Source organism: Elephas maximus, chromosome 3 (genome assembly GCF_024166365.1).
Source record: "Elephas maximus indicus isolate mEleMax1 chromosome 3, mEleMax1 primary haplotype, whole genome shotgun sequence".
NCBI lineage: Eukaryota > Metazoa > Chordata > Mammalia > Proboscidea > Elephantidae > Elephas > Elephas maximus.
The window spans coordinates 184,067,969-184,089,902 of NC_064821.1; the positions used below are offsets into that span (position 1 = coordinate 184,067,969).

A 21,934-nucleotide genomic window follows, 5' to 3' on the forward strand; every position below is an offset into this window, starting at 1 on the left:
CTGTACGTGTCACTTCACATTTTTACCAGCCTATCTCCAGGCATTTTACTTCTGCTCTCACTTCATACAATAATCTATGTCACAGATATTGGGTCCCTGCCTTAAAAATTAGAAATATAAGCTCAACTTAAGAAAATAATTGCTCTAGTGCACAGCAGAGTCCAGCAATTGCAACAGTACATTACAGAGTAAAGCCTTAAAATGAAAAGTGAACACTCTCACCTCTACCTTCTCGACCTTCTCCCAATATACTGACATCTCTTCTTTAAAGAGAAGTTACTTTGCCAAGGAAAACACCACAAAACAAAAACAAGTTTAGTTTTATTTTCTCTGTGCATTTGCAAAACACTTGGGACCAACAGGGAAAGAAAAAAAAAAAAAAAAGGCCTGAGAGGAGGCAATGCCTTAGCCCCAGGGAGCTACAGCAACTCTGATTGGTCCAAGGAATCGAAAAGCTATTGGAAGGATACAATAGGAGGAAGGAGAATGAGCATTTACTGAGGGAGAGGGCCCCGAAGTGGGCCACGAGGGGGAACTGGAGGCCGGGGAGTGGGTCTGGGTGGAGGAAGTGGCCCCCGCTGGTAGCCATAGGGTGGGGGTCGTGGAGGGCCAGTGTATCCATGAGGGGGCATCAGTGGAGGAGGTCCTCGCATGCCATGTGGGGGCATAGGACCTGGGTGACCTGTAGGGAGAGAGAGAGAGAGAAGTTGGTAAAAGCAAGAAATAGGAGACAGTTAGTGGTGGGAGACCTGTGGGGGAGAAGATACACAGAGAAACAGTGAGAAGAAATGCAAGAAGTAAAAGAAACGGCAGGGGACCAAAAGGTGTAGCAAAGGAAGCTGGAAAAATGTGGGACCTGAGAATGAGGGAGGTGGCTAGAGCCTACTCACCCATGGGTGATCCGAACGGAGGCCCTCGGGGTGGCATGCCCATTGGAGGGGGTCCAGGATGAGGCATTCCAGGTGGTGGTCGGGGTGGTGGCTGCCCCCCAGAACCTGGGGGCCCGGCATGGGGGTGTCCTAAGCCATGAGGGCCATGGTGGGCCAGCTGCATCTGAGACATCCCTATGAGAATAGAATAGACATAAGGAGACAAATGGAAAATAGAAAGATTTTTAAAAAAGGAAGACAGAGGAGAGGATAAAGAAAATAGAGAAAGGAAGAAAACAAAACAGAGCAAGGAAGAACGTAGCATCAAAAAGAGAAGGATAAGGAAAATAAGCTGGTAAAAAGTACCTATCCTTGACCCCATTCCAACGGTACAAATAAACCAACTACCAATCAACTCCTCACTTCATTTGCTCCTTCTATGATTTAGGTACTCTTACCAGTGATCTAAAAGCATATAATAAATGGAGTGATTAGTCTGTTGATGGGGTTTGTGAAGGTGGCAGAGACACTGTCTGAACAAAGACGTAATTCTAAGGGATGATGAGAATTTTTCAGATGGTCAAGAGATTGGGAATAGACCCTTCCAGGCAGAAAGCTTACTGTGTTCAAAGCACAGGCATGTCAAACAGTATCTTATGCTCCAGGAAATACCAGTAACTCAGTGCTCAGAGCATCGTGCAGGGGCAGGGGCCAGATCATGAAAAGCCTTGACTGCCCTGGTAATGAATTTGGATTTTACTCTACAGGTAAAAGGGAAAAACAGAAGAATTTTAACCCAAGGGTATGTGAACACCCATGTTTTAGAAAAATTATTCTATGAAAGACAGATCAAAGGCAGAGAAAACTGGAGTGAAAGTGACCAGTTACACGATTGCTATGATAACTTAGGTGTGAAATAAAAGAATGAGGGCTTGAACCAGGACACTGGCAATGTGGGTAGATGCCAGAGATTCTAAGAACAGGGTAATAGAGGATAGTCTAATACAGCTCCCAAATTTATGAATTAAGCATCTGAAAACAAAGAATATGACAGAAAAAGTAGGTCTGAAGGGAAGGAGTAGAAAATTTCATTTTTAGTCATGTTTGGTTTAAGGTACCAAAGGGGTAGCACAGTACAGCTAGCTGTCCATTAAACAGGAGAATTATGGGTCTGGAATGTTAATAACCATGGACTAAAGAAACAGACCTAGAAAGTATCAATGAATAATGAAAAATATAAAAATACGCGGAAAAGAGAACCAAGCACAAGATCCTAGGTGCAGGCAGGGAAAAAGGAGCCTATGAAGGAGGCTGAGATTGAGAAGTCAGAGAGAGGTGGAGGAGAATCCAGAAAAACAAAAGCCAAACCAGACAAGAATTTCAAACAAAAGAACACGGCCAGTTTCATGTACAGCAGAGGTCAGAGCAAAAAAGAAGGGTCCCCTAGGTTTGGAAATAGGTCACTTTTGGGGTGGAAATGAAAGGAAAGAATACAAGTAAAAGTTAAGGAAACAAAAAGTTGCAAGTTTAGGTTACTCTTCAGGAAAACTTAAATAAGAAATGGAACCGTGGCAGCACATGTTAGTGTAAACAATATAAAGTATTTTGTTTTTGTTTACATAAAAAAAAGGAGAGCTCTGGAACTACCTATTTTTGTTGAGGGACAAAAGGCAACAGCAGGAGTGATAACAAAACCCCTCTACCAAGCTCATCCCTTCTTTTCCCAGCAAAGAACACTCACCTGGATGGGGCATCCCACCTGGTGGGAATGGATGAGGATGTGAATGTCCATGTGCAGGATGTCCAGCCCCAGGGGTTCCTGCTGATGGGGGGCCATGTCCTCCAGCCCCAGGAGGCATAGGTGGCGGCGGCATGGCTGGGGGTATACCGGGTGGAAGGGCTCCAGGAGGTGGTACTGGGGGTGGGAAAGAGCCAGGAGGAGGCATACCTAAAGAAGAAATGGAAGAAGAGTTACTAGTACTGAGAAGATGATATCTTTAGAGAGCTTGTGCCAATCAGACCTCTCCAAGAAGGATGACCTCTTTTCCCCTCTTCCCAGCTCTCTTAAAGCCAGCAACAGTGTTAGACAACTCAAACAACTTCACTCTCCTGGAGAAACCCAACAACTTTCTTCCACACCACAACCATCACCCCCCCCAATGCCCTCATCACCCACTGACTTGCTGTCCTTTTTTCCGTTCTTTTCCACCCTTCTGTCCCCTCAACCCCAAGACAAACACATTTTGAATCAAAAGCTTTACCTGGCGGAGGAAGCCCAGACCCCAACGATGATACCACAGGATTGGGGGCAGACGGTGGAGGGGGTGCATCTGCAAACAGCTGGTGAGGACGGTCAGCCTGGGAGAGTGGGTTTTGGGCTGCCAGAAGTCGTTCAGCTGCTGAGCCATGGCGCTCACCCTTAGAGTCCTTCTTAAAGGCATAAGACACAGTGATAGGGCGGTTACATAGGTACTGCCCATTCATGGCCTCAATCGCTGCATCCGAAGCATCAAATGAAGCAAAATTAATAAAGGCATAACCCTTGGAGTTGCCTGTGTCAGGGTCCCGCATAATCTTGGGGGTTTGTAAGATGACCCCAAAGGCGCTGAATGTATCATAAAGCAGCTTCTCGTCAATCTCTGGGTCCAGGTTCCCAATGAAAATGTTGGCCCCTACATCCAGGTTTTTGTTGTGAGCTGATGCTTTGTTCACCCGTATTGGCTTCCCATAGAGTTTGATCATGTTCATGATCTTAATGGCATAGTCAGCATCTTCCTCACTTAAGAATTCCACAAAGCCATAACCTGTGTATAAAAAAGGGAAGGTTAACAAATGAAGTGAAGAGACTCGAAAGGGGGTAAAACTCATCCCCCACCAAGGCACAAACAAGAAAGAAAAAAAAAAAAACCTCACTTCAATGAGAATGGTTCTGGAAACAAATTATGAACTGAGGTTCAAAAGAAAGGATTCTTTAAACGCTACTCCTTACAAACACTGTGACTACTACAGAGCCCACCAGGACCACTACATCCCCTCAATACACAAATGCATGTCTTGCTAGGTACTCACCTTGGTGCTGGCCAGTGACTCTATCCTTTGGCATGTGGGTGTTGACTACAGGCCCTGCCTGGAGAAACAGCTCCCATAACAGTGGTTCGCTAACCTTCTCATCCAGGCCCCCCACGTACACAGTAGCATCTGAAGGAAAAGTGAAGGTTAAGGTAGGTGTGAGAGTATAACAAGAAATGAAGGGGACAAGAATATGAAAATGCAATTCAGGCAAGATAACTGGGGGTGGGTTTAGGGGATAAGAGCAAAAAGAAAAAAAAAAAAAGATGTTAGATCAAGCCCTTAAATCCCCTTCTTCCCAGGACCTAGAGAATCTTCGGAAGTCCAACACCGTGTTCTATTGAAAATTCTACCTTTCTCCGTGGACTTTGTATTTTTTTGAGTGGGAAGGCAAGAGGAAATTGGGCACAGAAGGCATCACACATACAGGCCTCAGCAAGCACCCGACCACCCCGCCCCCGGCAGGCATGGCTGCCGGTCCCGCGCTCTACGAGGCGATCCAGTCACTCGCCCCGGCAGTGACCCTGCTGGCTCTAGTCGGAGCCTCCCAGCTCCCCTGTGCCCATTCCGGGCTCGTCCCCTCTAGTTACCCTGATTCCTCTCAGAGATCGGCCCGGCCGCCATGGCGAACGAGCTCCCGCCGTCTCCAAGCAGCAGCCCCGCCCCCTGACCGCAGTCGCGTCTTCCACTTCCGGGGCAGAGGCCGTGGTAGGGTGGCGGGCGCGGCCGCGGCAGGAGAGGAGCCGGAAGCGGCCGGAGCCATCTTAGGAGGCGCCGAGATTGGGCGCGGCTTGGGATACTCTTGCTGTGGGGTGTTGGTCTTGCTCCGGGCCGCGCCTGCGAGCGCCCGAGCTGGGAGGGGAAACGGAAACGTTCAGACCCCGTAAAGCAGTGCTAGAGGTTAAACCATGCAGCTGCTCCCGAAAATGTAAATTTGAAAGCTAGAAACAAAACTGCTTTTCATGTATCTTGTAGCCAGGTGATCTTTTTTCCTTCAGAAAAGTGTTGAGGAACCCGCGCCCAAGGGCTCGGCTGCCTTCCACCTTGGCTCGCAGCCCTCGCCAGATTCGGCTTCACAGCTCCGGCCTGGGCTTGAGGTATTTTGTTTTCCCTCGGGCGGGTATTGCGGAATGTCTGAGCGGGGAGTGACGTCGAAGCTCGGCTAGCCGTTATTGCAGGGGGATGATGGGACACCAAAGCCAAGGGGTGGCTGGGATTGAAGCCCAGAGCCTTGTCTCAGCCGCCTGAACACACTAGCCCAACAACAACTCTTGATATGCTCCCCAGCTCTTGCCACATCTACCCCTAAAGTGGGAGGCACAGAGAAATGAACCCCTTTTGCCAAATTACATGTGAATTCTGCAGACCCTCACCTGACTCCATTCTCTTATCTCGTAATAATATGGTGGGTGCCTTCCTCTCTTGGGTCACACCCACCTTCCACCCACCACTCTTTGCTACCTAGAATCATCTATTCAGATAAATGCCAGCAACGTGTATAAATACCGTGCTTTAATCAACCTTTTAAATACAAATGTCACTGCAAAAATACACAGCTGGAGGAGGCAGGGTGTCTCCCATATCCACCCCATTCTCATGGAGAACTATAAGAAATATTAATTGGAATTAAGCAGCAAGAGGGGTAAGAATGAGGTCACTAGGCCATCTTGTTGGGATGATGACCAGCATCTCTGATCTCACAATTTAACAGCTGATATCCAAAAGAGGTGGTAATGCCTTGAAAAAAATGGGAGATCACATTATAGATTTTGTTTACTGATTTCTTCAAATCACGAGAAACAAGCAAACAAAAAATCTCGAGGAATCAAAACACACAGGACAAGAGTTGGAGAAGGTTAGCGCCACCCCCTGCAATGGAAACTCAGGCCTGCTAAGTAAGCTTGTTTAAGGGCTGGAGTGTGGAAGCTGAGGCAGCAAAACCAGATAAGAAAAATCAGGATTAGACAGAACCCTCCCTCAACCCAGGCAGGCCTCTTCCCTGTCTGTGACAATGCCAGCAGTTTCAGCAGGGTTGAGAGAGAATGGTATTTGGGTCTCTCTTCTTAGAGTGATCTTCAGGAGATAGTCTTGGTGGTCTTGGCGTCCATTTCCTTAATAGCTCCTGAAGATGGGATAGCTCATCCTGGAGGCCAGAGATTGTGGGAGCTGACAGGCCCATCTGGGGATGGGGCAAAGAGGGGTAAGAGGAATATTATTGCAGTTCTAGCCCTCTCCTAAGATACACTACGTCCGGTGTCTTTAATTCTCCTTCTCCTTCCAACTGTGCCTGGGGTTCCACTTGATCTAAGCCACAAGCAGTTTCCCCCGCCCTCCCAAAACTACCCAGTTTGATACCAACAGGAGTGGTACCTCACTTTCCAGCCCCTCCCCCTAGCCCCTTGCCATTCCAACTCCGGCTCATCTGGTTCAACAGTCAAGCCCTTTCTCCCACTCCCAACCTCTGTCTTCCCTTCTCACCTGGACTTCAGGCCTTCCCCTCAGGTAGCAGCGTTTCCAGAGCCTGATCTGGGGTCCCAGATTTCCAGGAAGCAGTAGCCCTGGGGGTAAAGGGCAAGCCCCCCAATGTGAGGGGAGCCCCCACTCCTGGTCAGCCAGGCTTTCAGTGGAGATGGCTAGTCGAGGAAGCCAACGAGAAGAGACGGCCAGTAGGGAGGGACTGTCCCGCCAAGGACAGAGGTGATTAAGGGGTGTCAGGGCCCCTCTAGAGAAGAGCCACACAGAACTGGGGGGTCCAGGAACCATGAAGCGTGACTGGGGGGGAAAGAGAAATCATTTGGCAACCTAGAAACCAGACTACCCAGTTTTCCCAAGTTAGGCCAGGAAGAGGCATCAGCTGCCACTGCACTAGTGATTGGAATTACAAGCCTCTCCCTGAGAACTGTTTATCTACTCTCCTTATTAGGGTTCAAACTAGGCCTCAGGACTGACTGAAGTTGATTTAGGGAAACCTGTAAAAGTGAATGCATGAGACAGGAAGAATAATAAACAGAGATGAGAAGGACAGAAAGGATGCCTTCTATGCCATTCTAGGGTTTCTGTCTTTCTGGGGACAGTCAGGGCTCATAAGTGACACCTGCATAACAGGAGTGGGATAGCTCCCCATGGGCAACTAAGATACTGTCTTCCCACTTTTCCCCGTCTAGTGGGATGAATCTGTGGGAAAGTCAGGGGAATTTAGAAATCACTGACACCTCACCTGTCGTCTACGGAGCCAGGAATCTGGGCAGTGCTCTGGGTCATAGCCAGGATTATGGAATTGTAGGATTTGTTCATTGCTGTAGCGTAAACCCCAGTCCCAGACAGAGAGCTGCTGGTTAACAGAGTTCCCAGGTAGGGGCTGGGAGTTCCGTGGGGTGTACACTTGTGTATAGGAGCTGAACTGAACAGAGGAAGCAAGAAAAGGGATGGTTAAACAAACAAAAAATACAGTCCTTTTCCCAAATCTAAAGAGAAATCATCATGAAACGCTCACCTCTTACTCCAAAAATCAAATATAAGGCAAAAGTCCAGTCTTGAGAATGAGCATCAACCTCCTCATCCCCACCCAACACTTCTTTACTCAAAACAAATCAAGGCTAAACTTCAGATAGTACATCTCAACGGGAAAAAAAAAAGACAGGTCAGAAATGGAAGTCACTGACCTGTCCACTCTGCTTTCCACGCTCCCAGGGATTATCTCTCAGGAACGTAAGGGTGTCAGGGACTCTGACACTGTCATGAAGAGCAAGAAGGAAAAACTCAGAGAATTCAAACTCAGCTGGAAACTGCTGGAGGAGCTGCCAGACACAATCAAGGAAGAGGAGAAACACTGGAGCCTGAGAAGAGGGAAATTAAGAGATTAGAAGAGATGGTGAAGACTTAAGGGGGAAGATCACAAAATGATGAGGGGTGGGGGACACAGGAACGGGGCACTAAGGAGGTCAGGGAATGGAAATCTGAACTGAGGGTAGTAGGGGATTGTGGGACCTCTCTCATTTTGGTCTCTGTCTAATCTCAGCCTAACCTTAGGATCCTCTGACCGAATTCTCCTACAATGGATTATACTATGTATTATTCTCATCCCCTTACTTCTTTAGTAATACCCCCCAATACACTCCCAAATCCTCACCTCCTCACTGGCCCCAGTTCCCCCAAGCCGGGTCAGGAAGGGGTGTCCAGCTGCCACCCACTCTCGTTGTACTAGTGATTGAAAGCCAAGCAATGTTCGGGCTTCGGGGGCTGAAAGCAGCTGGACGAGTGAAGAGAGGAGGCCATTGAGATCACGATCACCGAGCTCTGGGTGATAAAGAGAGGGAAGGAGCAAAGAAAAGGGGCCAAGAAACTAGGGCAGGAGAGAATGGGAAGAGGAAACATGGCAAGGAGAAGTGAGAGGCACAGAGGAGAAACATTTTGGGTTAGGTAGGATTGAGAGGGCACATAGAAGGAGTGAAGAGAAAATAAAGATCTTGAATGACTCACTTCATAGACTCCACCTGAGTAGAAAAACCCAGCTCAATGTAGGAGGCACAGTCACATTTGTCAAACCAGCTTTGGCATTGCCCTTCCCACCCCAACCTCAGCACCCATGCTGTGATTGAAGGGAGGGAGCAGAGGGGCGAGAATCGAGAATCGTAGGGTTAGGGATGACAAACTACAGTGGGGAGGCAGAGGTAGTATGGAAGGGTAAGAATTAGAGCTCATGGGTAGTTTCTGGTAACTGAAGAAGAAGCTAGTCCTACAAGGGGACAAAAGAGCCTTATGGGCCTCCTTCTCTGGGCAAAATCCAATCGTGGGTAAAGGAAAAAGGCAAGGAGTGGAGTGAGATGACCCAAGGAACTCACCTTGAAGTACTACAGAGCGAACTTTGGAGGTCACTAAAACTGAGATGTCACTGGCTTTTCGGAGACAAGACCTGAGGGACAGAGGTGTAAAATAAGCCTGGAGGAAGACAGTGATGGGTCATGGGATGGCATAGAAGCAGACTCCAAAATCCTGCCCCTTCTAAGGAGCAGCAAACAACAATCTTCTTGGGAGACTGAGGAGAGGAATTAATGGAAGGTCACTTAGGAGTCCCAAGTTAACAGAAGCTTGGAGAGGACTGAATGATATAAATCATGGCTAGAAGAAGGGGGAGTACCTGACATAGTCTAACCATCGAGTTCCTTCCAGGGCTGAGAGCCATTTATCCTCAGTAACAGATGAATCTGGAAGAGAGTAGAGGGGTCAGAAGGACAAAGAAATCAGAACTCTGGATTCAGGATAGAGTCTATAGCCTGATAGGTTAAGAATAAGTTGGGTAGTGGTTGACTAGGGATAGGAGTAGGAACGAGGAGTTACTATAAATGGCCATGAAGTTTCAAAAATTAGATTGTGATGGTTGTACAATACTGTAAGTATAATAAAATTATTTGAACTGCACACTTAAAACAGGTGAAGCGTGCATTTTATGGTACATAAACTATACGTCAGTGAAGCTGTTAAGAAATAATTACATTGGGGTCAGGAAGACAGGAAATCAGTGAGCCTGCGAGTAGAAAACTAAGGATCACTGGGCTGAAGGTTTACTCATATGTAGCAGGCAAGAGATAAACCAGGTTAGGGTCAGTAGATCTAGGGGTGAAGGTGGGGGCCAAAAGTTATTCTCACCGGGCAGGCAGAGGGCCCTCAGCCTCAAGTGGGCAAGCTGGACATCTGTAAGACTAGGTAGCTCATCCATGGTGTCTACCAGGACAACATCCGAATGCCCAGCCTGGAGCATTGACTCCGTTGCTCTGGAGGAGAGGGAGTCAGAAAGTAAGGGAAGGAGTCTTCCCTGAACACCTAACCCTTGATTCCTTTCTCAAACCTCCCCTTACCTGATATCCTCCTTGCTAGGGTCACTGGCTGTATAAAAGCCACCACAGCGGAGAAGATCACTGCCCCCAGGGTGATGCCAGGACAGGCGCTTCAAACGGGTAAGAGAAGGATCATTTTGGAAGAAACTCCTCGTCCTGTCCTACCTTTACCCCAACACTGACCTCACAGGAATCCCTCCCTCCACACTGACCCCTGACCTCCCATTGACCTCAGCCATTAATCTGATCTTCATACTGACCGGTCCACGGCTCTGATGGAAGTGACCAAATGCTCTCCTGACCTCGCTGTCCAGAGTTCGATTAGGGACCCAGAAGTAACGGGGGAGGCTGTGAAATCAAGTTATGTCACTGCTTGGCTCAGTAACCTCATTATAGTAAAAAGCTGTTATTACAAGGAAGCTGCTTTGGAGGAGACATTCCAAGAGGTCTCAGGTTTAAACGTGTAGAAAGTAAAGGAGATAGCTTTGTGGATGTCCTAGGAGACTAGAGTTTGTGGGGAGGTCTAGGTTTAGAGGATCAGAGAGTGGGAAGACTGGGAAGACAGCAGGGTTGGGGTAGACTGAGGGATCACCTGGTGGCTATGTCGAACCTCTCATTGACAGTGCTGACCCTCCAGTCCCTGGCCCCCTGCTTCTTCCGCTCAGCCTCCCAGTCTTCTGATGTTTCCAAGAGGGGAACAGGTGGTTTTCTGGGGCCAGAACTCTGGCCTGGGGCAGGAGTGAGAACCAGAAAAGGAAGAAGATGAACCAGACAGCTACTCAGCTCTTTTGTCTTCGGCCATCCTCTGCTTTTTCAGACTCGTTTCCCTTCTCTTACCTGAAAGCACCCTCACTCACCAGTCTTGTTCAGCGTTATCCCTGAATACTGTTGGGCTTGACTGCTCTGAGCTCTGGCTTGGACAATGGCCATGGTCACCTGTGGAGGAAAGGACATCCCATCCTTTTGGCTCAGACTGAAGAATTGAAAAAGAATGGGGCCGTTGTTGCCTCACTGTCTTTGCCAACAATAGGGAAAAACAATGAAGACAGTCCCTGGAGGAGGGGACTTCCACAGGTCATGGGGACTGGGGTCAAGAGAACAAATCTAGAAACACAGAATGTTAATTCTGGGGAAAATCTGAGGAATAATCTCATCTAAGTCTTCCCGTTTTTCAGAGGAGGAAACTTGCCCACAGTTACACTGCTGGTCACTGGCAGAGGCAGGCTAAAATTCAGGCCCCTTACTCTCATTATACTATCATATACCCCAGCCATTCAGCCTCTCCTTGAGGAGAGAAATGAGGGGAATGATAAGAGGGATCCTAGGGGTGGGGGTACTGGGAATTCCCAGGGAGAGGATCTGAAGGACATAAGGGAAGAAGGAATCCTTAGGTTGAGGGCCTTTTACCTGAAAGGCTTGAGGTTCTAGTCCTCCAGCCTCAAAACCAACTCTGAGCAGCCGGAAGTCTCGGCCATGAATCAGGATCTCCTCAGGGATAAATTTAAGCGGGGACCCTGGACGGAGGAGCTGGACTCTGGACAGGCCACTCACTGAAGAGAGAGCAGTATAACCATGGATCAGGATCTCTCTAGAAGGAACCCTTCCATCCCACTCTGCCTCATTTCTGGCTGTCCTCTGAGAATAGAGGAAGGATGAGGAGGGATTCCAACACCCTAGTGAGCCCCTCACCAAAGCCCCACACTTACCAGCCTCTAATCGCCCAATGTTGACCAGGGCAAAATCATACTCACTGCTCAGGGGAGTGTCCTAGAGGAAGCATATGACTGATGCTAAAGAAATACGTACCTAAAATACCCCTTTTTTCCTACCTTGGCAGTCAGTCCCCAAGCTCCCTAGAGATAGTCCCCATTGACTATTCCTGATATATTCAAAAGATAGCCCTTAACCCATAATGCTCACTATCTCGCTGTAATGGTTGTCTAAATCCTTCTAGACTCCCCTGCCCATTTCCCACCACCTGCCCTTTGCATTGCCCTAACCATCTCTCTCACCTGACCCCGCTGCCATCCACAGGGCTGGAAGGTGACCCTCAAGTTGGTGCAGATCAGTGTTCCAGGCAATTCAGGTTCCAGCCCCTTCCTTACCCCTGGGGCCCATGCTAGGATCTGCTCCCCTAATGGGGAAGAACGGAAGTCAGACTATGACTACCCCCAGTGTTGCCCACACTTGTATTCTCTGAGGCAGGAGGATCTAAAGAGGGAAAATTAAGATCCTCTCCTAGCTCCACTAGAATGTAAGCGCATTAGGTACAAGAATTGGTGCTTTTTACCTCTGTAACTTTAGAGCCTACAATGGTGTCTGGCACATAGTAGGCACTCAAATATTGATTGAATAAGTAAATGAGAGAAGTGGTAACAGGGTCAAGAACATCAAGAAAATATCAGAGTCCAAGCACTCCCAGCCAGCTGTGGACAAAAGAGTGCAAGCCTCAAGCAGAAGCGCTTCAAGCCAGGAGAGGAATACATAGGTATCTTTGGTAAGGGTATTGAAAAAGGTTTGGGTAGGATAAAATTTTAGGTGTCTTTGGAAGTCAAGAGTATTGGAGGGATATTATTACCTGGGAGACAGCCAGAGGCCAGGCAACTGTCAAGCTGATTGCTCTTGGGCTCCGGCATCCCGCTCCTTTGGACAGACTTTGGTCCGGAGAGCTGAGAAAAGTACAGGATAAATCCCCAGGCCACGCCAGCCCAAACCAAAAAAACCAAACCTACTGCTGATGAATTGATCCCGACTCATAACAACCCTATAGGACAGAGTAGAACTGCCCCATTGAGTTTCCAAGGCTGTAAATCTTTATGGGAGCAGACTGCCACATCTTTCTTCCACAGAACGGGAGGTGGGTTTGAACCACCAACCTTTTGGTTAGCAGCCCAGTGCTTAACCACTGTGCCACCAGTGCTCTTCTGTGATTTTTCTCAGCAGCCGCCTTTGGAGGCCTACATTCAGACTCAGGGGAAACTGAGATCTGTGGCTATGGGGAGCTCAGGGCAGGTTAGCAGACAGTAAAGGGAGGAGCTGGTTAATGGATAATGAAACAATGAACTTGAGACTATGAGAAAGGCAGACCAAGCTCCATCAAGAGAAGCTGATATGACAGACACACCCTCCTCCAGATCCTTCTCTTCCCCCTCCTGTACTCCTCCTCAGCCCGGTTCACACCCTCTTACCAACTCGCCCCCCTCCTCTAGACTCCGTCTCCTTACCCCCATTTCTGCTTCCTCCTTCTGGGGGGCGATGTTGAAACTCTGGCCCCGGCCCCCCCACCACATTTCTCTGCCGCCATCCGGGGACGGAGCAGTTAAGGGTGGGAAACCTCGAGGATGCTCAGTCCCTTTGGGAAGAGGCTGTATCTTGGAGTTGAGGAGAGGGAAGCCTGGGAGAGGGGCAGAGGGGAGGACACATGGGAAAGGAACATTTGAGGCGGACCGAGTACAACTTGAGGGTCTTTTGAAAGGTGTGTCCAGCCAGAGTAGTCTCCTCGGAAACTTCAGTCGACTCTGAAGAGGGCGGGAGAGATGCCCAGCCCCTTAAAGTGGAATACACACAATTTTGGAAAAGTGGGAAGTGGAGGAGCCTGAGAAAAGCAGAGGAAAAAATGGGGAACTGGGAGAAAGCTACCCAGACTCCTTTTTTTTTTTTTAATCTTAACCCCAGATCCAATTCTCTTCCTGTTCATGAGCATTGGAAACTGATGGGAGCAGTAATAGCAATGATTAAACCGGGATAATTTGGGCTGCTTCTCTGTACTGTCTCAGTAATGTTTTCTCTGGGAAGTTCAGCTCTCTTTTGAACAAACCTTCTTAAAGAGGAAGAATGCAAAAGTAGTTCAGACCTCCTACTGCCTCCCCCAACAAACCTAATAAAAATGGCTGAGAAGAGGAAAAAATCAAAACTGGACCTCAGGGGATTTTTGTCAGGGGAGACCCAAGAATTGGGGAGGGGACAGGTTAGATGTTTTTGTATATCCTTCTCCAAAAAGCATGAAACATACGTCATGTGAACGATATTGTGGAGAACCAGGGAAAGAAACTGAAATATCTTCAGGATGTAGACACAAGTACAGGTGTGTATGGTGCAAGTCTTGGCGGTGGGGGTGGGAGACCCAAGGAAAAGATCTTACCACATAACCCTGCGCATTTCGCAATCTCTCTCTCTCTCACACACACACACACACACACACACACACACACACACACACACACACACACACACACACACACACACACACCAACCAATTGGAAACTAGAGCCCCTTCCAGGTACATGACCCCTCCCCCTCCAACCCAGAACCAGATCTCCAAATTAATGATTCATGTCCAGGACTTTGAAAGCTGAGGGCTGGAAAACCTCTGTTCAGCTTAAAAATCCCATCCCACTCCCTCCTCTTTGCAACTCAAGAAGCAAAGATGGGGGGGTGGTGGCGCTAGGAGAGTATACGAACTGCAGCTGAGGGTTACTGGGGGGTCGCAATGCAAAAATTATATTTAGACATGAAAAGGCCAGGAAATGCAAAATAAAAAAGTTAAATCAGCTGCTGTTTTATTGTTCTTGAGTCCATACGGAAGCAACGATCCTTAGGTGGGGGCCCCGTTTTCCAAAGTGACACTCGATTCTCCCCCCCAGCGCACACACCCTTCCGGCCTCAACTTTAAAAATTCCCTGTCTTAGCTGCAACTACGGAACTAATGAAAACACCATGAGATAGGGAGTCAGTCTGGAATGAAGAGACATACAGCTACTAGGAAGGTGGCCCAGAAGCTTGATTCTAGAAACCTTAAAAGCTACGCAGCACCACTCCCTACTCCCTACTCCCTGCCCCTGGGTTCCAGGAGCCACAGCCTCTTGGGGGAAGGAAATTCTTCGTAAGGTCTGTTGCAATAAGAAAACAAGAGCATAGGAACAGGTGTGCGCCACTACTTAAAAATCTCATGCACATTCCTTCTCCCCACTACCCTTCATTCAAGAGCCTCATTCTAGTCTTGAATCATTTAGAGGTGTGGGGGCATCGGAGGAACACAGAGAAAAACCATCGGAGGAAATGAGTGAAAGTCAAAAGAGAGAGAAATAAATTGGTTGGATCAGCACCCAACCAGGAGTGCCAAAGCGGCAGCAGCTGAGGGTTAACATGAATGCCTCTAACCCCCCAAGACACACCCACTAGCAGTGCCTTACCATCACCCACCCACTGCTGCGTGGTCAGCTGCGACTCAGAGCAACCTTGTAGGGCACAGTAGAGCTGCCCCATAGGGTTTCCGAGGCTGGAAATCTTTATGGAAGCAGACTGCCACATTGGGGAAAGGAAATTCTCCTGAGGAGCAGCTGGTGGGTTCGAACCGCCGACATTTTGGTTGGCAGCTGAGCGCTTTAGCCACTGCGCCACGAGGACTCCTTAGCAGAGGATTAGTGGATGAAAACAAGGGTGGAGAGAGGCAAGAGGCTGTATCAGATTTTTCCATTTTCAGAATTCTAGTCTGGTTGCCGGTTTGTGCCAGGCCTGAAAGCTGCTGGGAGGGGCAGCTGGAGGGAGGTGGAGCTCAGTGACTCACCAGATGAGTCACGACGGTTACAAGCACAGAAAGAGGCCAAGGTCCTCCCCACCCCCACTCCTCTCAGCTACAGTCTGCCAGCTTCGGATCCTGTTTCCTACCGCCCCCTACCCACGCGGCCAGTGAAGGGCCACATGGGGACGTCAAAACAAATGTTTTATTAACCTGGTGGCACAGTGGTTAAGAGTTTAGGCTGCTAACCAAGAAGTCGGCAGTTCGAATCCACCAGCCGCTCCATGGAAACCCTATGGGGCAGTTCTACTCTATCATATAGGGTCGCTGAGTGGGAATCGACTAGGTGCAGCAGGTTTTAACAAATGTAAGTACAGAGCACAAAATACCCTGTGACTTGCAGACTGAGTGTCTGTAAGAGACCAAGTGTCTGTGTGACTCACTGAGTCTGCTGTTGAAGGCCTGGAGGAAAAGAGGAAATTAGAAACATCTGTGTTGTAGGTGATTCCAAGCCTAAAGAGGCTTCTAATACTGTCTTCTCACCTGCAGCTGTATGTCTGGGGGACTCTTTGGAGAAAGAAGAGGACACAGACTCCAGAGGTGTCTAAGTAACTCATGGGCAATCATCTCTGAAATGCTCCAGAAAAATGTGCCTGGAACCTTGGACACATGACTCCTTAGAAAGGAGTGAAAAGAATGGTAAAAGTAGGTTCTAAGTCATTCAGGACCAGCTCCATTTCCAGCAGGGCTGAGTACCAAGTCATTGCTAATTTCTGTTTTATTGGTCTGAGCTTTAGTTTCACTTAAGAAACAGAGCCAACAGGAGAGGGAGTGTACTTCCTTTCCAGGCCTTGTACAGCACTGAGTTTAACACCATTCCCACTTCATAGATAGAATTTAAAAAAAAAAAAAAAATTTTTTTATATAATCTTTTTATTTTGTTGATAAAAACCAGTATGAGGGAAAAACTTTTGGTTAAATCTTATTAACTCTCAATAAAACTACCATGAGTTAAGGAAGAAATCTGGAGGCCCATCCTATAGTATCTTCCTTGCTCCACTGGAGGTGGGGTGGAGAATGCAGGGGGTGGGTGGATAGCATTGTCTTAAACCAAAAGGTAAAAAAATAAGAAGCCTGAAAATCTCCCCCTCATTACAAACCTCACTAGGTACCCCAGATGCCCTGGATTAGAAGAACTAAGTGCACTTATTTAAGCCTGAAAGGTATCACCCTCACCTAGGGTTAAGGGATATGTCTCCCCCTTCACCCACATACCCCTCTCTAACTAGGGGATTTTTGCTTATTAGAGTTAATCCCATGTACCCCTCTTTGCTTTTCCCCAACACAGTAATTGCATGGGCTTGCCTCTTCCACCCCCTCATCCTCCCAAAATACCACAAACCAACCAGAGTCTGTCTTAATTTCCCAGGCATTATTCCTTCACTCCTTGCACCCCACCCAAAGCCCCTGAAAGAATAAAGCAAAACAAACTTCACTCCTTCTGTGTGGAAAAATACCCTCTGCTTCAGGATCCCTCATTCTTAGAATGAAGAGGTTTTTCAATGCCTCAATAGTTACCTTCCCAAATAAAATTATTTCTTAATAAAAACTATTGGGTCTAAAGCCCTATCTTACCAAACCCCTAGGCCACACCTCAGAATTTCGATTTTTTCTTTGAAAAAAGAGCAAAAGGAATTGGATTGGTTAACTTATAAATAAAAACAAACATGATACAAGGTTTCTGTTTTTGTTCATTTGTCCTCATTTTTTTTTTTAAACAAAAGTATCAACTAGAATCTAGTAACAAGATCAAATTCAAACACAGCAGTCCACAGGAGAAACAAAATTTTCCTGTTTTTATTTTCTGGGATAACCCCTGATGTATTTCCATTCCTATTGGTCCAGGCCAGAATCCTATGTTATAGATAGACGCCTAAAGGACAGCCAGGTGAGCTGTGCAACTTCAAGGTGTGAACTTGAGCCTCCTGTGGTTTGGTGTATGTTGGAGGTGGAGGTCTCACCAGCGTTATGATCCCAGAAATAGGTCCAGCACTAGGGCTAGGCAAGCAAGGCTCTCACCTTCAACACAAAATTTAAAGAGTACCAAAACAGTAATCAGAATAAATACTATTTTAATACTTAAAAAAGAAAATAAAAATGCAAAAAAAAAAAAAAAAATCCATGATGAACAAAACAGCAAAATTTTAAATACAGGATTCAACTCCTTACTTGCTTGACTCAGCCACATTTCCCTCACATAATCCTGGTCCTGTCAGATCCTGTCTTTATTTAAAATTTTGCTGTTTTGTTCATCATGGATTTTTTTTTTTTGCATTAAAAAATATTGTATTTATCTTGATTACTGAGTTTTTTGGTACCTCTTTACATCTGGCACCTAAGGTAAGTGTTCTTCTCACCTTAGGCTCAGCCTTACCCAGAAATATACTTCCTCTCCTTTGGGACCCATCTCTTTTGACCTCACTTGCATCCTTAAAACCAGTTTAGTTTCATATAAAAGTCTAAGATTTAGTAGCTACAGGAAACGATGACATCAACAGGCTATCAGGTCTGGTAAGTCAGTGACTTTCAGTGTGTTGAGGAGAAAGGAATCTTTCCAAACTGTGCCCAGTTCTAGTGAAGAGGGCAGTCTTGGCTGGCTTTGTTACCAAGTGCAACATGGGATAAAAACTTTCTTCATCGGGAAGCAAAAAGAACATATACAGATAAGAGTGCCCTGCCCTCCCCACTCCACCCCACCCCCTGCCCCCAGCCCCATGTCTGCCTTAGATCAAACGTGGGGATTACATTCCATGGGATGGGTTATGAGTACATACCTCAAGAGAAATCCAAATACAGAAAAATTGCCCCAATCAACACCCTGGACGCTTAAGTACACTTATTCCTCTTCTTTGTATGCACCCAGAAGTGTATACAATTGCATAGTTTGTTTTTTTTTTTTTTCCAGAAAAATATAAAATATAAAGAAAAAGGAAAATTGGCCTAGGATAGGTCCTCTGATTTAAAGCTCTTAGGAACGGCTCTGGTCAGAGCATAGGCTGTCCAGACTTGTGCTTTGTGCAAAATGCAAAGGAACTCCCTCTACTGGGTCCGCATCCCTACTCCTACTGTCTGGAGAAAAGGTTTGGGTCAGGGAAAGGGAGAAATCCAAAGACAGCTCAGCTCATTGGGAGTAATCGGTGGTCTGTGGTTATAGTTCACTAAAATATATTTCTCTAACTACCTTTTTATAAATTGTCCCTAACCCCTACCCCATGTTTCAACATCAGTCCTAATATCAAAAATATCTCTTCTTACAAAGTTTTTTTTTTTTAATTATTTTAATAAACTAACCACAGATTAAGGTCAGCTATGGCTTAACAAAAGAAGCCGGGATGTTATAGTCACTCTCCAGAAGTAGAGAGGATGGAGAAACAATCACTTGAATAGGAAAAAAAAAAAAAAATTCCTTTTTTTTTAAAAATGTTTTTGCTTGATGGGGTCTTTTTGTTGGTTTCTTTTCCTTAAAAAAAAAAAAAAAATTAGCCCATAAAATAAGTTGTTTTCTACAGAAAAGCAGCAGCAGAAGATGGTAGTGCTCTATTTAGATTTTTGGTTTTGTTTCAAACAGTCTGGCCAAATGTCTGTCCTTTCCCCACCCCTCCCAACGCACAATTATAGCCTTAATGTATGATTATTGCTAAGTAGTTAAAAAAAAAAAAAAATCACCTCTGCACTAATTCACCTGGAGAAAATTCAACACAAACAGCTGGTCTTCTCATCATTCTCTTCCCTTCCCCAGAGGGAACTTTTTTTTTTTTTTAATAAAATTAAAATCTTTAAAAAAAATCACAACCTTCTTAACTTAGCTGAGCTCGGCCCTCAAAAAGGAGGAGGAAAAGATAGGCAGCATTCAGCAATCTCTCAAACTAGAATAAATGACAGATGGCTTTTCAGAAGGAAATAAAATTTGGGAGGCAAAGGATTCCCCTTTTCAGTTCCTCCCCCTCCCAACTCAATAAACTGTGATTTAAACTACCCCCCTCTCCTAATAACCACCCATGGGCAGACATTACTGCTCTGTCTTTCTAGATCCTCCCCTGCCAAAACCAAACCTGTTGCGGTCAAGTGGATTCCGACTCATTTAGTGATCCTATAGGACAGAGCAGAACTGCCCCATAGGGTTTCCAAGAAGAGGCTGATGGATTCAAACTGCTGACATTTTTGCTAGCAGCCGAACGCTTAACCACTGCATCCTCAGGGCTCCCAAGATCCTCCAGGAGGAAGAAACCCTACCCTGATTTCTACCTTCATCAAATCAATAGAAAATATGTCTGAACTTCCAGTTCCCCTCCATATCCACCACCATGTGCTGTTTTCCGACCTGAAAGAACTTTGGTCTATTTTTTCTTTATTGACTGAGAACCTCCTTTGCCTGTTCCTCCTGTAGACTTATGCCCACCTCCCACCCCACACACACCAAACCTTCCCCTAGTACTTTCCCTTAGGTCCTGAGATGGAGCCCAAGGGGTTATGAGACAGAACCACCATCTTTCCCCCTTGTACCTCCTCCGTCCCATCAAGTCAAGCTCTGCAAAGGAATAGGACAGCCCTTGAGGCACCATCCAGCCCTGACCTGCTCTCACCAGCCTGGCAGCACTCCAGCGCACACACACTTAAAAGTTTCCAGCCAGGCTCCCCCAGAACATTACTGTGTTTGCCCCATCAACATAGGGGCTGGGCCTTGATGAGCCAATTTGTTAAGTTTGACTTTCTTTGTTTAGCTCCTTTGCCCTCCCAGGTTCCACCTATTCAGAACCTGTGCACCAGCAGTTCCCCACCCGGTTCACGTTCCCTCCTCCTCAGTTCTTCCCTATAACAGCAGGAGCAGAAATTGTTTGTTTCAGGGTGTCCATAGAAGCTGCAGTTCGGTTGTTTGCATTTGGTCTGAGTTGGGGGAAGCCCCCGGGGACCTCCAGTCCATCCATCTGGTTCAGGGGGCTCTCTGTAGCCGTTACTATAAGAGTCAGCCACACGGAAGGGAGGTGGTAACAATGCACCCCTGTGAACGCCATCCTTGGAGTGACTGCCTGGCTCCAGAGAAGGGTTGCTGTCCTGATGTGGGTAGGGTCGCCCAGGAGGGCACTGTCTGGGGAAGGTGGCATATGGTGGTAGGCCCCCCCCACATGGACCCCCTGCCAACTGCCTCCGGGGTTCCTGGCAGTGGACTCCACCCCCAGAAGGCCGAGGGATAGTAAAGCCCCCAGGGTAGCCAGTAGAGAAGGCCATTGCCTTGGACTCTGCTAGGGGGGCAGGCAGCAGCTCCTCCCCACCATCTGGCTCTGGCTTTTTGGCTGGAGGAGGCCCACTCCCTACTCCTCCATTCATGATCTTCCTCTCTGCCTCCTTCTGCTTCTGCTCTGCCAGGAATCTCTCCTCAGCATCAGAAAGGTAGCGCTGGATCATCTCCTCCTGATACTGGTGGCGGTGACCCATCTTCAGGGTTCCAACAAAAATAAACTTCCCTTCCCCTTGCATTGCAATCCTCATAATGCTCAGACTTTGCATCACCTCCTGGCTATACTTGCTTCCTCCATTACCAACAGATTCAGATGCGGGCTTCTCAGACACAGGCCCATCCCCAGCTGCCTCCTCCTTGCCACACTTCCAGCTCTTCAGTGAGTTTTTCTTCTTCTTCTCTAGTGTCTCAGTGCCACTGCTTACCCCTGAGCCCGTTCCCAACCCTCCAGGCTTAGACCCCTTGCTGTGCATCAGGCCTCCCATGTTCTTCTTGAGCTTGCTGCCCAAGGTTTTGCCAAAGCTGCCCAGTTTGTTAGCCACAGAATCTGCTCTCTTCTTGTCCTTCTCCCGATCTCGCTTTGACTTGTCCTTCCGCCTGCTGCCCTCGTTGCTGGTAGAACTGCTGCCAACTGACTCCTTGTCTGATTCCCCAGACTCAGGAGTGGAGCGGGGCTCATCTCCAGCTGAGGCTGTGGGGGACTCAGGCTGGGCCAGGGGAGCCTGAGAGAGACAAGAACAGTGTTAGCAATTATCTCATTGGTCTGGGTTGGGGGAAACCCTCAGGGACCTCTAGCCCATCCATCTGGCTCAGGGGACTCACTACAACCGTTGCTACATGTATTAGCCATGTGGAAGAGGGGTGGTAACACTCCTATGTACTCCATCCTTAGAGAGGCTGACTAGTTCCAGAGAAGCCTGCTGTCATGATGGGGAAGGATTCCCCAGGAGGGCACAGTCCTTCCCTATCTCCAGTCACCTCTCCTGTGAACCAAGGAAAAATGTATCTAAGTTTTACCTCACCCATTGCAACCCGGCTTCCTTCTGTAATAAGGTGATATCAAGATAAAGCCTGACTGCTCTTCCAGAACAACGAGCAACAAATACACAGCCTCTGGGTCAGGAGGAAGATAATTTCAAGACACTAGAATGTACTTTATTATAAATGCCTCTATGCCAAACTCTGCTCTAAATAAATCTCAAGCAAGTCTTGACTAACCACAACCAACCAAGTCTAGCCAGTCTTTATTCCCTCAGCTTTTATACACCTAGCTTGGGAGTCCATCAATTTGCCTTGCTCCTGTGTTTCTTTTCTACGTATAATAATGGTATCCTGAGACTCCACTGGA

General features: G+C 47.3%; 3 protein-coding genes across 8 annotated transcripts in view; all 3 read right to left on the reverse strand.

The window, feature by feature from the left end:
- Positions 1–303: 303 nt before the first annotated feature.
- Positions 304–4,612, reverse strand: SF3B4 (splicing factor 3b subunit 4). The gene is made up of 6 exons (XM_049880324.1): positions 4,529–4,612; positions 3,939–4,067; positions 3,131–3,673; positions 2,611–2,817; positions 891–1,064; positions 304–682 (listed from the first exon to the last, which is right to left on the reverse strand). The coding sequence occupies exons 1-6, from the start codon at positions 4,560–4,562 to the stop codon at positions 495–497; spliced, it is 1,275 nt and encodes a 424-aa protein (XP_049736281.1). The 5' UTR covers positions 4,563–4,612; the 3' UTR covers positions 304–494.
- Positions 4,613–5,915: 1,303 nt separating this feature from the next.
- Positions 5,916–15,872, reverse strand: MTMR11 (myotubularin related protein 11). Its single transcript, XM_049880319.1, is given in 19 exon segments — positions 5,916–5,975; positions 5,977–6,117; positions 6,417–6,710; positions 7,156–7,338; positions 7,601–7,774; positions 8,068–8,234; positions 8,780–8,850; positions 9,076–9,142; positions 9,585–9,709; positions 9,794–9,882; positions 10,033–10,120; positions 10,365–10,500; positions 10,630–10,708; positions 11,180–11,322; positions 11,479–11,539; positions 11,785–11,906; positions 12,351–12,441; positions 12,997–13,166; positions 14,965–15,872. Coding segments are annotated over 19 exon segments (2,379 nt in total). The 5' UTR covers positions 15,083–15,872.
- A 3,125-nt stretch (positions 15,873–18,997) lies between these two features.
- Positions 18,998–21,934, reverse strand: part of OTUD7B (OTU deubiquitinase 7B) — a 59,311-nt gene continuing 56,374 nt past the window's right edge. For all 6 annotated transcript variants that reach the window (XM_049880313.1, XM_049880314.1, XM_049880315.1 and 3 more), the window contains one exon: positions 18,998–21,308. In XM_049880313.1, the coding sequence (XP_049736270.1) occupies positions 20,100–21,308 (1,209 nt within the window). In that variant the 3' untranslated portion in view covers positions 18,998–20,099. The remainder of the gene's footprint in view (positions 21,309–21,934) is intronic.

Excerpts from the sequence above, each read along its gene's own strand:
- SF3B4 (XM_049880324.1), bottom strand. The coding sequence starts at position 4,562 with ATGGCGGCCGGGCCGATCTCTGAGAGGAATCAGG. Across the intron at positions 4,068-4,528 it reads GATCTCTGAGAGGAATCAGG|ATGCTACTGTGTACGTGGGG; the intron begins GTAACTAGAGGG and ends CTTTTCCTTCAG. Across the intron at positions 3,674-3,938 it reads AGTCACTGGCCAGCACCAAG|GTTATGGCTTTGTGGAATTC; the intron begins GTGAGTACCTAG and ends TTTTATACACAG.